Here is a 16,921-nt window from a genome sequence, read left to right as displayed (position 1 = left end):
AGTCCCTTTAACATTTCTTTTAAGGATGATTGAGTGGTAATGAACTCCTTTAGCTTTTGTTTGTCTGGGAAATTCTTTATGTCTCCTTCAATTCTGAATAATAAACTAGCTGTGTACAATATTCTTGATTGTAGGTTTTTTCCCTTCAGCAATTTTAATAGATCACATGCCACTCCCTTCTCACCTGCAGAGTCTGCTAAAAACTCAGCTGATAGCTTTATGGAGTTTCCCTTGTACATAACTAGTTGCTTTTCTCTCATTACTTTTAAGATTCTCTGTTTAACTTTTGCCATTTTAATTATTTTGTGTTGCAGTATGGATGTCTTTGGATTCATCTTGTGCGGGGTTCTCTGTGCTTCCTGGACCTCTTTCTTTTGGAACATATTCCTCTGTGCCTTCATTTTGTCTCACTCTCCATATTTGTTACAGTGTATTAGGTAGATCAGCTAAGTCTCCTGGTCTTAGAAGTCAGGTATCCTGTGGGGCCCACTTGTGCAGTCCACCCTGGTCAGCAGAACCAGGTACTTCAGGGGTGTCTGCTGTGTGGGTTGCATGTGCCCTCCTGTTGCGCCTGGGCTGGACTGCTCTGGGCCTACTGGCAGGTGAGGCTGGTCCCCCTCCCTGGGGCAGTAGTTGGTTCAGGGGAATGCTCGCCAGGTGCGGTGGGGTGAACAGTGCTAGCAAGGACGATGGAGAGTACCAAAATTGGCTCCTACAAAGTCTGGCCAACCCAGGCTGCAGGAGAGAAAAAAAAAATTGTATCCACCAGCACTTCCATTCCTGGACAAGTTCCTACCCATTCTTGCCTCTCCAGCACATACCCTAAAAATATTCAATAAATTTCCTTCATGTATAATCTAGGTGCTTTCCAGTCTGTTGTCTGTGCTGGGTCTTGGATTGAGAGGGACTGAGAGATACAGTGCACTGGCCCTTTAAGAGCAGAGTCTCAGAGGCCTGTAGGCCCCCATGTCTTTCAGAGGTAAGCCCTGTCAACTTTTGAATTCTGAACGTATGGGGACTCACCTTTCTGTTGAAGGTCCCCAGTAGCAGGGGATGCCCATTATGTGATGTTTGCTGCTTTTGTGCCTTAGGTAGGATCCCTGTACCTGTGACCTCCGTCCATCCTATGGGTCGCCACGCAGGCAATTTGGTTCTCAGGTCCATCTTCGCTGCTTCTCCATGTACCTTTTTCTTTTAAGTCTTCAGTTGTGGAAGATCTGTTCTGTTAGTGTTCAGGTCGTTTTCAGAGTCAGTTGCATTATCTGTAGTTGTAGCCTTGGTATATCCATAGGAAGAGGTGAGCCCAGGACCCTACTATTCTGGTATTTTAGAATTTTTATTTAAAAACTTAAAATTAAAAGTAGGGTCATTTAGAAATTCCATAAATGACCAAATGGAATCAAGTTCCAAGTAAATGGTACTCATTAAGTTGAAGAGGACTATAAAAGGGCTATTATTTTCATATATTGTATTGACTATAATAATGAAATGGGTATCATAAATGAGAAATTGATGTTTGGTTCTAATGACGTTTTAACATTTGTACCTGCACTTAATGACATTTTGCCTATAAAAATCAAGCTGTCAGCAAGACTTCTTGGAGTGCCTTGGTCCGAAGTAATACTGCAAAGTAGCTAAACTTTTAAGGAGGCATAATAAAATAAGAGAATTAATAAAGCATCATGGAGAATGTGAATTTTGAATTTACAATAATACTTCTTATGCAAAAGCTTTCTATAAACAGATTCCCTATAGATAATGAGTCAAGCTAAAGTATACAAGAACTTGTAACAGAAGAGCTGTAAGATCAGAAAACATGATCCACTTGGGGTAATGAGTCCCATTCATAAAAATGAATGGAAGTCATCTAGATCCACAGTCCTCCAAAAGGGGCCAAGAATGGGCTTGGGGGGGTGGGGTCATAAGCAATATAAGCAAGAACACAAGCCAATTTTTCTGCCCCAAGTACAGGAAACAAAAAAACAGTTCTTATATCTGATTTGCTGAAGGAAGAGTACCAGAAAAGCTTACAATTTCCTGAGTCCTGGAGTTTGGTATTTCAGTTCTATATCCTCAGCAGTTAACACAGAACTCCAACAATATTAGGCGAACTGCAACTCTAATAGGTATGCTATATATTTTGTTAAATAATTACATTTTATTCCCAGGAAGATTATGATAAATTCAGTATATATGAAGAATATCCACTATGAGGACTGTCCCAGGCTCCAAATCCTTGGGGAATAACAAACCAAAGCAGCAGTTCTCACTGTGGGCAATTTTGTCCCAGCCATGTCTAGAGACATTTTTTTGGTTGTCACAAATCAGAGAAAATGCTACTGGCATCTACCAAGGATGCCGCTAACAAGTCAACAATGTACAAGGACATCTGCACAACAGAGAACTATCCAGTCCCAAAGGTCAATGGTGCTGAGGCTGAGTGATCTTGAGCTAAACTAATTAAATTATAAAACCAACCTGGAATGGCTCCCAACTGAACCTGGGAGACCTGTACAAATCTCACAGATTTTAACATCATAGTCTGTTCAGTAAGTAGGATATGGAATATTGATGTCCCAAAGTAAAACTAAAGAAATGGCATCTTACCTTCTTAAGATAAAACTAAGTACCTGCTTAGGAAATGCGGGGAAATCTGCCTCAATGTGCTAACTTGGTTCTTCTAATTTGTGATCCTGTCCCAGCTTTTGGTGTTGTTGCTGAAAAGATTTACATGCAGATGTATGGGCTATATGGTGTTTTAATGGAATTTTCTACCTCAGTGTGGCATTCAGTTAATTCTTATGAAATTTATAAGGTATGATCTTCATGATAAAATTGTTTGGATTACACAGGGGACTTTTTGGGAAGAGTTCTTTTGATAAAGTAAAGTTCTTTTGACTCTCAATACGAACCGTACAGTATGAAATGCATCCAAAATCCACAAAACATCTGTTACTATTTTGGATTATATGTGGACTAATAGCTCTGAATTTAGGCTCTCCTTGTGCTTTTCTGTAACATTCACCAATGTTCATGAGTTTGGAGAGCGAATTCCGGAGTTGAGAGAAAGCTGTGCAGAGTGGAAGACATTCTAAAGGGGCACCTCCAGGCCAAAAGCATGATATCTGCAATCGAGTGGCTGAGATCACCTAGACTATATGTGGACCTTCCAAATGCAATAAAGTCTCACAATAGTGTCTGGTGGTAAGACTTAGAAAATAGCAAGGCAACTGGAATCCATGCTTACATTTTGTAAATACTGTCCTTATATATAAATAGGCACATTGAAATGACAGAGCTATTAGGAAGTATTTACCAACTGAACCACGATTACTTTTATGTATGCAACCAAAATCAAAAGTGAGTAAAAACAGGGGTCCCTAGGTGGCTCAGTTGGTTGAGCGTCCGACCTCAGCTCAGGTCATGATCTTGCTGCTTGTGGGTTCGAGTCCCACATCAGGCTCTGCGTTGACAACTCAGAACCTGGAGCCTGCTTCAGATTCTGTGTCTCCCTTTCTCTCTGCCCCTCCCCCCCCATCTCAAAAATAAATAAACGTTAAAAAAATTTTTTTAAGTGCATAAAACCACTGAAAATTGGAACTCTCCTTGAACCAGCCATGGATTCTTTTATGGGTAGAGTTACCAAATGACAATGTGTTTTGTTATTTGGATGACAGCCCGATTGGATTCTCCGTTGAGTTATGTTAGCAACATGACACTGCTAAAAAAGGATTTTTAGCTTTATTTCTGACCTTGTATTTTGGTCTCTCAAGTGACTAGGAAGAGAGGCTAAACATTTGGCGGGAGTGGGAGAAGAAGCTTTTTCCTCTTGGATATAGTGACGTTGAGCAAGCTACCTAACCTCTCTGTGTCTTGGCTTCCACATTTGTAAAATGGGCAGAATGCTAGTGCCTCTCTCAGAAAGTTGTCTGCGTATGACACCAGTTTACACAGGTGACATACTGGGAGCCAAGCCTCGTACAGAGAGAGTGTCAACACCGTGATTCCCGTTGTCTGCCATATTTTCCCAGTGGGCTCTGCTGCCCTTCATCTCTTGCACAGCCTTAAATCACAGAAAGGGCCTGTCTGTGCTCCTTGGAGTCCTACAAGTCACTGGTGGTTTCTTATTGTCCCTGCACACCCAGTCTTTAGACCAGAGACTGGCTCACAGAAGCTCAGTAAAACATTGTTACATCACTCTAGATGACACTCTAAATTTCTAGATAACATTGACAGCCTGCCCCTTCCTATTCAATCTAATATCACTCCCTTCTTGTATCCTGCAAACTGAAATGTTAAGTGTGCCTCTTTGTTTATACTGACGTGGTCTAGGTTTATCCTTGAGTAAATACCAAGGTTGTCCAATTATTTCCTAGCTGACGTAAAGTTAGGACTGGCCTATTCTCAAAATGTGGGGGGAAAATGGAACAGATTCCAAGAAGGCCTTAACTTTAAACCAGGTTGTTTCAGCTTGAGAGGTCAAAACAGAAATCGATTGCCCACCCCTGCAATGGAAAACACACGAAAATCTTCCCTCTGAAGATCCATGGGGTGGTAACTCACCCTTTTAGTCAGCTGAGTATCCATCATGAAATTGTGCACATGTTTTTCTGCTTTGGTAAGTTCTAGCTTCCTTGCCACGACAGCTACCACCAGGGCTGTGCAACCAGCACCCTGAAAATCAGAAGAGAAGAGAACCCCAACAAGTTATGATTTTTGGTCTCAGCCACAGTAAAAAATGTTTTTCACCAAGTACATAAGAAGCTGGAGAGTAAAAAAAAAAAGTAGCATTCAGTGACTTTAATAATTATGACCAAAAATTCATGGTCAACAAACACAAGTAGCATGCCCGGAGATTGGGATTCAAAACCTTAGTTCACGTATTTTAAGATCTCAAGCATAATATGTGAATCAAACATATTTTAATACTAAGAAATAAATGGTAAAGGGGCAACTTGCTGAAATTGCAGACATTTGTTAAAAAACAGAGCAAGTCTGTCTGGAAATATAACAGGAACAAGTAATAGATGAGTAAATTAGCATAAATGCATGGAGTAGAAATAACAATTATTCTCTAAAAAAATAATACTGCATAATCTTCTCTCAAGATAAGACCAGAGGTCTTCCGCCCAATTGACTGTGATGTACCAGGAATGAAAAGAGAGAGCTGCATTATCTCGGTGTATGCACAACTTCAAGATCATGGGAGGATCTCTGTGATTTCAACCTGGACAATGGAGACATAGAAAGTGTTGAAGATAAGGCATAGTTGTCCTGTTCAGATGCTTACCAATACTAAGAAAGGCATGGGTTACCTTTATTTTGCAAAAGATCAGCAGTGCTGTGTTTTGAGTGATAGGCCCCTGTGCAGGTCTCTTGGGAAGAGATGTGAGACACTGTGTGGTACCCCAGGGATTAGAGTTTCCTGCTCCATGATCACGGGCATGAGGTGTGAGGACTTCTTGGTTGTAAGAGCAGTGATTACATACGGGGCCAGGAGGCAGGGCTGGGGCACCTCTTGGGGGGTGGGGGGCAGGAGGCGGTCTAGGCAAAGTCATGCTGTTGCTGCCACCTCACGGGTCCTGGGCACAACTGACTTACCAGAAGGGGGAGCTACTGAGGAGCTGTCACAGCCTGAAGAACTCCTGACAGGCCTGTGAAAGGGAAGTCCAGCCCCCCAGAAGGAATCACTCCCCTGAGAGGGCCACAGGGCAGTAGATATTGCCCAACTGTCTCAGTGGACACAGAGCAATGAAGGCAGGGTCCATGCAGGAGCCCAGTGAAGAGGGACACCCAACAGCATGATGTTACAATTGTGGATCTTTCAACAGACTTGAATCCTCTTCAACTAGTTTTTTTTAAGTGTATTTATTTATTTTGAATGGGAGAGAGAATCTCAAGCAGGCTCCACACTGCCAGCGCAGAGCCCGACATGGGGTTCCATTTCACTGTGAGATCATGAACTGAGCTGAGATCAAGCGTCAGATGCCTAACCGACTGAGTCACCCCTGAACTAGTTTTTAATAGCATCGCCTTTATGTTCGCAAAAATGGTAACGTGCTCACTGGCTAGTTAGCCAGGAGAGTCTCAAGTTCCCATAAGGTAACCTGGCTTTCCTTATGACAAATAGGTCTGAAAATCACTCATTATGAAAGTAACTCTGCATCTTCATATAAGGTAGTCTTCATCTTCAGGATCTAATATTGAGGAGTGGTAGTTGCTCCTAGCATGCCCATGTCCGTAATATGTTATGGCTGTATTAAAATTTTATTTCTGCGATGCTTAAAGACAACGTAATATTTAAATAAGCAAGTAAGAAAATTAGATGCCTAATTTGCTCCTAATTTTATTTTTTAGAAAGGACCCACAGTTGGGAACAAATTTAAGGAGGCGAGCAACCCGTACTCTGAAAACTGTAAGACACTGATGAAAGAAACTGAAAAGGACACAAATCCATGGAAAGATATAACAGGCTCATGAATGGGAAGAACTAACAATCTACAGATTTATTGCAATCCCTATTAAAATTCCAATGGTATCTGTCACAGAACTAGAACAAATGAGCCCCAAATTTGTACAGAACCACAGAGAACACAGCTGGGGGTAGCATGCTCCCTGATCTCAATCTACACTGGAAAGCTATGGTTATCAAAACAGTACGGTACTAGCACAAAAACAGACACATACATCAATGGAACGGGATAGACAGCCCAGAAATAAGCCCATGCTTATATGGTCAATTTACATCAAAGGGGGCAAGAATAAAAAACTGGAGAAAAGACAGAAAGTCTTTTCAATAAATGGTGTTGGGAAAACTGGACCACTTTTTTTTTCCTTTTCAGTAGCTCTTTATTTTTATTTTTATTTTTTTTTCAATATATGAAATTTATTGTCAAATTGGTTTCCATACAACACCCAGTGCTCATCCCAAAAGGTGCCCTCCTCAATACCCATCACCCACCCTCCCCTCCCTCCCACCCCCCAACAACCCTCAGTTTGTTCTCAGTTTTTAACAGTCTCTTATGCTTTGGCTCTCTCCCACTCTAACCTCTTTTTTTTTGTTGTTCCTTCCCCTCCCCCATGGGTTTCTGTTAAGTTTCTCAGGATCCACATAAGAGTGAAACCACTTTCTTATACCATACACAGAAATAAACTGCAAATGAAGTAAAGATCTACCTGTTAGACCTGAAACCATAAAAGTCTTAGGAGAAAACATAGGCAGTAAACTCTTGGCCATCACTCTGAGAAGTAAATTTTAGATTTGTTTCTTCAGGCACGGGCAACAAAGGCAAAAAATAAAAGGACAATATCAAACTAAAAAGCTTTTGCACAGTGAAGGAAATCATCAACAAAACAAAAAGGCAACATACCTACCTAACAGAGAAGATATCTACAAATGATAGGTATTCAGATAAGGGGTTAATATCCAAAATATATAAAGAACTCCTACAACTCACTCAATAGCCAGAAAAATCAAATACTTGATCAAAAATGGGCAGAGAACCCAAACAGACATTTCTCCTAGGAAGACATCCAGATGGCCAATAGACACATGAAAAGATGTTCAACGTCACTAATCATCAGGGAAATACAAATCCAATCCATACCACCTCACACCTGTCATAATGGCTGATACCAAAAGGAAATAACAAGTGTTGGCAAAGATGTGGAGAAAAAGGACCCCTCGTCGTGCACTGTTGGTGGGAATGCAAACTGGTACAGCCACTGAGGAAAACACCATGGCAGTTCCTCAAAAAATGTTCAAAATAGAACTGCCATATGATCCAGTAATTCCACTTCTGGGTGTTTACATGAAGGAAATGAAAGCCATAATTTGGAAAGATATATGCATCCCTATGTTTATTGCAGAATTATTTAAGATAGCCAAGGCACAGAAGCAACCTAAGTGTCTATCAATAGATGAATTGATAAAAATGTTGTGTATGTCTACACAATGGAATATTACTCAGCCATAAAGAATGTGATCTTGCCACTGGAAAAAGCATGAATGGAACTAGAAGGTTTTATGCTAAGTGAAAGAAGTCGGAGAAAGACACGTACTATATGGTTTCTCTTGTATGTGGAGTTTTAAAAAAAAAACAGACATCACAGAAAGAGACTAATAAATATAGAAAACAAACTTGCAATTATAAAATAAATCATAGGGATAGAAAATACATTCCAGGGAATATAGTAAATAATATTGTGGTAACTTTATATGGGTGACAGAGGGTAGCTAGACCTACGGGGATCATTTTCTAATGTATAGAAATGTCAGGTCACTGCGTTATACACTGAAACTTATATTGTATATCAGCTATACTTGAAATTAAAAACAACGGCCTTTGGAAGCATACCCATCTATTCTGTTCACTTTCAGATGTTTGCCACAAAATGTACACAGGTTTGGTGTACTGATAAGGGGCTAATCACAATCAGTGGATGGAATCTGTGGCCACTCAAGATGGCTGTCTATACCTACCCACTGGAGGGCAACACTTGCTCGAGAAATATAGGATCACCTACAAGCCTGTAGGTGCTTGTCAGTCAGTGAGTTACAAGAGATTCAAGAGCAGGGATGCTTTCTGAGTAAGCAGAAAATGTAAAAATCTGAGGGGCTTCCACTGTTAGATATCTGAGAGCGGCAGTTGGCACTCAAAGTTGAGTATTGTTTTCCCCTGGCAGGTGGCCACTGCTGAGATCCTTCTGGAAAGAAATCAACATCCTAACAGGAGTGGAAAATCACTGGTATCAAGAGCCTTTGAAAGTCGATTTTTATTTGTGTTTATTCTTGGGCTCTCTTTTTTCCTGCTACTGGCCCATTCCTTGCTGAGTGTTCTCTAGATCCCCCAAAGTCTTGTGCACGAAAATGAGTATCGCTGTTGCAAACTGCAAAAGCAAGGGAGTGTGACAATTTGGGAATTACTGCAACTATTACCTGTGTATGTCACTCCATTATCCTAGCTGTACCCTTTGATGGCACCTCAAGAGCCACTTAGGAAACCTCTTTCTGTTCATATACAGTCACTCCTTTATTTATTTTTAGTTTATTTATTTTGAGAGAGAGACAAAGAGCATGATTGAGGGAGGGGCATAGAGAGAGAGGACAGAGAGAATCCTAAGCAGGCTCTTCGCTGATGAGGGCCCTGAACTCACAAACCATGAGACATGACCTGGGCTGAAATCAAGAGTTGGACGCTTAACCAACTGAGCCACCCATGTGCCCCTCCTTTACTTTCATTTTAATTAGGGAAGCCATACACTTCTATGTCCCCAGGTCCTGAATAAACCAGACAAGGACGCCATGTGTATAGAATTGGGTTTCAAAACAGTAACTTTACAAAAATAAAATAAATGTGGAGATATGCAAAATTGCTGGTTCACCTCCGAAAGCTTTCTAGGTCCGAAGTAAATCCCTGCCAACATGAATGTCATTTAAGTCATTTAAGTCACGGTGTGACGCTGCTGTCCACTCAGTATCTATTTCCAGGAGCGTTCTGTTTCATCAAATGAATACAAATGAGAGTAAACATGCTTTTACAACATTTTCTCCAAAGTTGTCGTCATCACAATGGATGTGGAAACAGTTGGGATGAACATATGTTACTCTCTGAAATGAAGATCCCTGTATGTCTTTAACAAGATGAGTCATATTCCTTTCACCAGAGTCAGAAAGTGTATCCTGGTTACTTTTCTCCCATGTCGTTTATGTTACGATGGAAAAACTAAACAGATCATTGGCCTGTCCCTTCAAGATGCTCATGCACCTAAAAACTAAATGAAGAGAACATAGTGTTTATGAAGCCAATATATTAAAAGCAAATCTTGAGGCTCTCCTTAGCTGGTGTATCTTCTTTCCTTCTAACAAATTAGATGTTGCAAGGGAGAGAGAGGAAGAGGAGGGAGAAAGGCCTTGTCCATAGAAGAGGTAATTATGAATGTTCATCTCCCTATGTCAGCTCAGTGTGAAGCACACAAATGACGACCAGAGTGCCTAAGTAGTAGTTGAATACCAACACCTGAAGAGTCTTAGCTGCTGCCAAATTAAAATACAGGACTTTTTGGGGCACCTGGGTGGCTCAGTCAGTTGGGCGTCCGACTCTTGGTTTTGGCTCAGGGCATGATCTCACGGTTCGTGGGTTCGAGCCCCACGTCAGGCTCTGTGTTGCAGTGTGGAGCCTGCTTGGGATTCTGTCTCTCTGCCCTACCCCCTCAAAATAAATAAATACACTTTAAAAATAAAATACAATACTTTTCAGGGCACCTCAGTGGCTTGGTCATTTAAGAGTGGGACTCTTGGTTTCAGCTCAGGTCATGATTTCACACTTTGTGAGTTCAAGCCCCACATCAGACTGTGCTGATGGCATGGAGCCTGCTTGGGATTCTCTCTCCTTTTCTCTCTCTGCCCCTCCCCTGCTGACTCTGTCTCTCAAAATAAATAAACTTTAAAAAATTTAAAATACGGTACTTTTCTCCACTCTATATTTCCTCATCAGAGCACAGAAATCGTAAGCCATGTTGGCCCCCAGGATGCCCAAAAGAGATGTTCATCTTCCCCCAGGTAATTTTATCACACAATGTTGGAAAAGTTCAAAGTACTCCCATAATTTTACTTCAGGTCACCTGGTTGTTCTCATCCTGCAAATACTTTCGAGAAGCTTTTCGATAAACCATTCTGGGAGCAAGCTTTTAACCATTTAAGGATGCAAGCCTGTACAGAAGGGAAATTCCTTTATTAGGACGTTTGGGTAAAGGTTTTGATTCTGATTTTAAAAAGGCAGCTGCCAAAGATTTAACACAAATACTGAAATGTGTAATTTTCTTTTAGAAGTCCCAGAATCCCCACCCTCACCAAGAAGGACTAATGAAAAAAATGCTAGTGTCCAAAATACTCCAGCATTAAATTAATTATCTTCCTGCAGTTCTAATAATCACTCCTAAAAGCTCAAACTTCAGTGTGATAGCCAATTTCTTTGACTAACAGTAATTAAAATTTATCAAAACATAGTTAATTTGGAAAAAAATCATGCTTTTTCCTTAAGATACATCCAAATTAATAAAGCAGCTTTAAGCCTGATTAATATTTTTCCTTTAAAAATATCAGCTTATCCTCCAAGAGGAAGGTAAAATGAGTGTTTGAAAATACTGCCCATGTTTCTGTCCCTGGGCTTGAGTGACTCAGTATATAGAACAATAAATAGATTTTAGTGCCCTTGTCTGATATAAATATTTTTTCATGTAAGTTCTGGCAAATAGAATTCTCTAAAAGACTCAGCTTTGTTGTTACATCCTACTGGAATTCTGCAAGATCTCCTTGGGTCGTGAAAATCAATGACAAGGAAATTTTGATGAGAAATGCCCCGAGTTTATCAAAGACGGGGTGGTACTTGCGGATAGGAGGGCAGAGGTCAGGTACGATGTCCTCATCCAGTGGAAGAGGGGAGGTGTGTGTGGTTTTTTGAGTTCAGGAATAAAACCGGTGCCTGGAAAACCCAGGTCTCCCTCAGAGTGAATTACTTGTTCAGCTCATTCTTGTACTTGGATGGTTGGAAAGTGGCACAGAACTCTGGTCATCAACAATGACTCATCCCCGGGTTTAAATCTCCTTATTAGCAACGGCGCTAGTGTGAGTGCATGTACTTTAGAGGCAGGAAGGCCAGCCTTGCCAACTAAAAATGCTGATAGTTTAGAAAACTTAGGTGGAACCGTGGCATCTACAAGTCAAAAGCTAGAAGGTCACAACAACTGCCGCCTCTATTTGCCTGTGCTTGAGAGAAACCAGCGGTCATCTTTCTTAAGGAAGTTTCTTGTGCAGAAATGAAGGTCGGCTTGGGGGCATTAGTGGGGAATTTACCCTTAGGGCTGAATAGGCCCGTGGTACCCCTCCTGCTACCCTGCACAAAATAGGAACTATCCTAAGAATTTAAAGATCGGCTTTCCACACTGAGCCTTTATTTGATGAGATTCGGTGAATACACCAGAAAGACCCCCCAAAATAAATGAAAAGTAAATTAAAAACTTCTTCAAAGTTAGTATTTGATAGTAAACACCTGATGCCAAATTGTGTAAGACACATATAAAGGATCCTAGGTTTTTATTTTATTTTTATTATTATTTTGCTTATTCATACATGCAGTACCAAGTTTCTTGGGATTTCCATATCCATTGGCAGGGGAAAGAAAAATCGCTTAATGGAAAGACAGAAAGTAGCAGGAATATAACCAGACCTTAGGTTTAGCCCTCTTGAATACCAGTCATTTTCCTTATAAGCTCTTGCTAATTTATGGCTATGTTTTGGAATACTCTCAGACTGAGTGGACAGTGTAGTGTGTAATCCTACCCTTCAGGATTAAAACTGCTGACCTCTGACAGTTGACTGAACCACCATGGGACCTTCAATTAAGGCTCCTCAACACTGGAGTAAATTGATGCTGACAGGATTATTATCCGAAGTTCTCATCCTAAGATGGTATAAAAATTAATGACTATATTATTGTTGTTGTTCCCTAAGTAAAACTTGAAAGATTCACTGGTGCCATGATTTTTCAATTGTTACGAAATGCAGAAGTGTTTGAGCAAAACCTAAATCACACTTCTGAAAGGGACTCACTTGAGTTGAGGAATCCATGGGGGGACCCTGTGGAAGTCCAAGGGGACCATTTATCACACACCAACCTGTGTCCCTAGGATGGGGCAGATGATACTTCATGTTTAAAGGTAATTTTGCCCCCAAATCTGGTCATCCATATTCTACACAAAGGGCCCACAAGAGACGTCGTAATTCCATAGAAATGGAGAAGTGAAAATTGCAAATGAACGAAGGACCTTCATTCTCACATAAGACAGGAGATACTCTGTCACCAATGAGGTTGTATTGTCCTCTTGAAACAATCATCTGTATTCATAAGCAAGGGGAGATGAGAGCTTCCAGAATGTGTTTTGTCTAGATGTGCAGATATGAAAGGGCAGACAGGATAACCTTTTAAATGCTAAGCAAAACAATTCCCTTCTCTGCATCCAGTTGGAGATCATGAGAAACCAGCTCGAGCCGACAATAGCGAAGACACAACAATCTCACAAGGTTGTCTGCCTGCCACCTTCAACCAAAAGAATAAAGCCATTGAGAGAGTTCATGCCATTGGTTATGGTGACATCCACACTAATGAATCCTCAGGTCCTTGGTACAACCCCACAGAGGAAAGACAGATGAATAAGGAGAAAAAAGGAATTACAACCTTCATGGCTTTTCTCTGGAAGGGTGATGAGTGACTTATTATACGATCCTAGGATTTTATGGTTTTAAAATACTATCCAGGAGAGAGAATGAGATCTTTGTCTCCTCAGCTTTACTATCAGGTAGGTCTTGGTAAAAAGGAACTTTCTGCGTGATTTGTCTGACCTATCACAGTGTAATACCTCTTCACACATTTCAGTATCTGAGATCCCGTTATTCTAGCATTTCCATCATCATTTATGTAGAACATTGTAAACGAAGTTGTAAAAACTATGAGAAAAGCTTTGCCTGATTGGATTCTATTCACAATTGATATTTCAAGTGAGGAGAGGTTATTTTTTGAAATGTTCACTTGTTACTCTCTTAGAAATATTCTGGAAAACTCTCTCTCCTCATTGTCTAACAATATATTTCTGCCCAGAGCACTGCAGATTAATCTTAATGTCCTTGGCTCCCAAAAATATCACTCATGACACAAATTAAGCTATTTAAAAATTTTAAATCATGGTTTAATTTTGGGTTTGTAACCAATGAAATGTGAACATCTAAGACGATGCCACAAAATAATTCATTCGTTTCATTAGCTTTATCAAGAAATGCAGTGCTCATTTCTTTATTTGTACATTTTTGAAATGGGTAAGTGTTTTAGATGTTAGCATATGGATCGACTGTATCTTATGTCAAAGTAAAATAAAAAACACATAAAGGTATAAATTCTATCAATTTCAAAACACAAGAACCAGAAAATTCAAATATAAGAGAAAACAAAGAAATACAGTACTTTGGAGAAAATATACAAGATGATTCAGGGATGGCCCTGTCCTCTCTCAGAAGTATTGTAAGTCGTATTTCTTTTTCACAATTTAGTAGGGGCCAGATGGAGAGAGGGAGAGAGAGAGAGAGGGAGAGAGAGAGAGATGGCCCAGGGGAAATCTGACATTGTACAGTTTATCTAAACATGCATTGCAGAAAGCCCAAGGGGCAACAGGCAAATAAATCCCCCCCCCCCAAAAGGAAGCCATATCTGGCTTAGATAATCCCCAGGTGACAAACTGGTATTTAAGTCTCTTGGAGGGGGGGAGTATCTGACAAAACATATTTCAGCTTAAGGAAACTAACCTTTTATATGAACTGTGAAAACAAGTGATCTTTTTCTAGGTATCTATACTGCCAGCCAAACACTGTACAGGCAAACACTGTACAAGTTTGTAGGAAACCTCCAGCCATACACTGCCGATTCCTGGGAAATTTACAAGGGATAGAATTAACTCCCCAAGCTCACCCCCAGGAGACTGCTCTGGGGCCCAACTCAACGGGAGGCTGCCTGGGCTAGGGACAGACACAATCCTATTCCTCCTAGCATTTCACATAGGCTCATCCAAGATTACTGAATTTCTCTACATGCAAGTAAACCATTTTGGGTGGGGCCAGTTAAGAAAGAAATCTGTCCCGGGGTGCCTGGGTGGCTCAGTTGGTTGAGCGTCCAACTTCAGCTCAGGTCATGATCTCATAGTTCATGGGTTCGAGCCCCATGCTGGGCTCTGTGCTGACAGCTCAGAGCCTGAAGTCTGTTTCGGATTCTGTGTCTCCCTCTCTATTTGCCCCTCCCCTGCTCAGGCTCTGTCTCCCTCAGTCTCTCAAAAACAAATAAATGTTGAAAGAAAGGGAAGGGAAGGAAAAAGAAAAGGAAAGGGAAGGAAAAAGGGAAGGGAAGGGAAGGGAAGGGAAGGGAAGGGAAGGGAAGGGAAGGGAAGGGATCTGTCCCTTAGAAGGGAAATAGAGTGGAGCTTTTCAGGCTGAGAACAGAGGACCTGTTTCACCATGAATCTCGACAGTGGCAATGAGGTCGCTATAAATTTCAGTGCACACAACACATTTGTGTCCATATAGATTATAAGTGGATTATAACTTCATTTCTTTTGTGAAGTAGGATCACCAGTGACATCTAAGCAAAGGAGTGGTTCAAACAACTAAATAGAAGATTTGTGCTGTCTGATGAGGCTAGAAAGACAGGAAGGGCAAAGAAAAAAGCAAGGAAAGCTACAAGTACCACAGGATCCAGGCAAGGTTAATCACCAATCTGGCTATGATCCACTGCATATTAGGCTATTTGCACAAGCCCTGAGTCATACCTGATTCAACAATAAAGGAGTGGGGGTGGGGGGGGGACATCTTGCCAGAAAGGAACACCAAGGAAATTGTTTCTAAGAAGCTTAAGGGGAAAGACTCTGTAATTACCAGTTCTGTGTGTATAAATAGCATCATTCATGTCCCTCGTGGGCTTGTTATGGCCCTCCAAAAATACACCCATGCACATTTCATTTCCCAAAGCATTATGCTATATGATAAAATGCTATCTCTTCTGAGGAAAAAGGAGGAAATGATCCAACAGTGAGCAGAATGGGCACTACCCGTTGAAATGAAAAAAACAAAAACCAAAAAAACAAAAAAGTTCATTAAAATGCACAAAACTATTTTTCTTGTACAAGCAAACCATGTTAAATTATAACCCCAGATCGTATTCTGTACAATTGGGACTTGAAATGGGCCTCTCGTTACCACTGATGACCTTAAAATTGGCCCAGATTTTATTTTCACATCTAGCTGCCTTAATCCCCGTTTGGTTACTACCAAGTGGGAGAAGAATGTTCCCACTCCATCTATGCCCTGGGCAGCTCAGTCCTTCCAGCCAGTTAGAACTCTTGGAACAATCTTCTGAGGCAGCTGCTAGCAGGGTGTGTGTTGCCCTGGCCACCATTCAGAGGCCCTCACATGGAGATCCTGTCCCTCTGCTGCCAGCATGGGGGTGGACACAGTGGGGGCATTGGGAGGGATGCCTAACATCAGAAATGCTGGGAATTTCCTGGCTTAGGAGCTCCTGGTACTCGTCCTCATAGCCCAACATGTAAGCAGAAGATAAAAGAAGCATCAAGATGATACTTTTTGCTGTCGCCAAACTACACAAAGCAGATGAGAAATGGACAGAACCCAGGTCACTGAACACAGTGCATCGATTAGAAGCTACGTCTGGCTTAAACACTGAAAAGTTCATACTACATTGTCATCAATTTGAGATAACCTGCTGGCCTCCAATGTGTATACACCTAAAATACATGGAACCAATTAGTCCTGGTCAAATCGGGGTGGGTATGGGGTAGTGATCACGTAGGAACTTGTGCTGCGTCACAGAAGAACAGTGACATGTCGCTACGGGCAGCAGACTTTTCTCAAGGGTTCCGCAAGACCTGGCCACCCGTCCCAGCCTCATGCCATGGCACTGTCCCACTTTTCACCCCTGGCCCAATGACCTTGCTCGAAGGTACCAAGCTCTCCCTTGACTCACTACCTTCAAATAAACCATTTCCTCCTCCTGGATGCCCTTCCTTCTTGCCACACTGCCTGTATTCACCCTTCACACCTGAGCTCAGAAGTCAACTTTCCCGGGATGGAGGAAAGAAAATATTATTAAGAAAACCATAAGGAAGGGGCATCTGGGTGGCTCAGTCGGTTAAGTGTCCCACTCTTGGTCTCAGCTTAGGTCATGACATAATTATTCATGAGTTTGAATGAATCAGGCTCTTGCATCAGGCTCTGTGCTAGGATTCTCTCTCTCTCTTTCTCTCTCTGCCTGTCCCCTGCTCATGCTCTCTCATTCCCTCTCGAAAAATAAATAAATAAACCAAAAAA

At 41.3% G+C, this 16,921-nt stretch overlaps 1 protein-coding gene across 2 annotated transcripts in view; it reads right to left on the bottom strand.

Moving 5' to 3' along the window:
- KCNN2 (potassium calcium-activated channel subfamily N member 2) overlaps positions 1-16,921 on the bottom strand; it is a 158,984-nt gene that overhangs the window by 19,405 nt on the left and 122,658 nt on the right. For both annotated transcript variants that reach the window (XM_043585886.1, XM_043585887.1), the window contains exon 6: positions 4,564-4,674. In XM_043585886.1, the coding sequence (XP_043441821.1) occupies positions 4,564-4,674 (111 nt within the window). The remainder of the gene's footprint in view (positions 1-4,563; positions 4,675-16,921) is intronic.

This window comes from Prionailurus bengalensis, chromosome A1, assembly GCF_016509475.1.
Source record: "Prionailurus bengalensis isolate Pbe53 chromosome A1, Fcat_Pben_1.1_paternal_pri, whole genome shotgun sequence".
Taxonomy (NCBI): Eukaryota; Metazoa; Chordata; class Mammalia; order Carnivora; family Felidae; genus Prionailurus; species Prionailurus bengalensis.
Note: the sequence above shows the minus strand (reverse complement) of the source record. Positions and strands in the feature narration are given on the sequence as shown.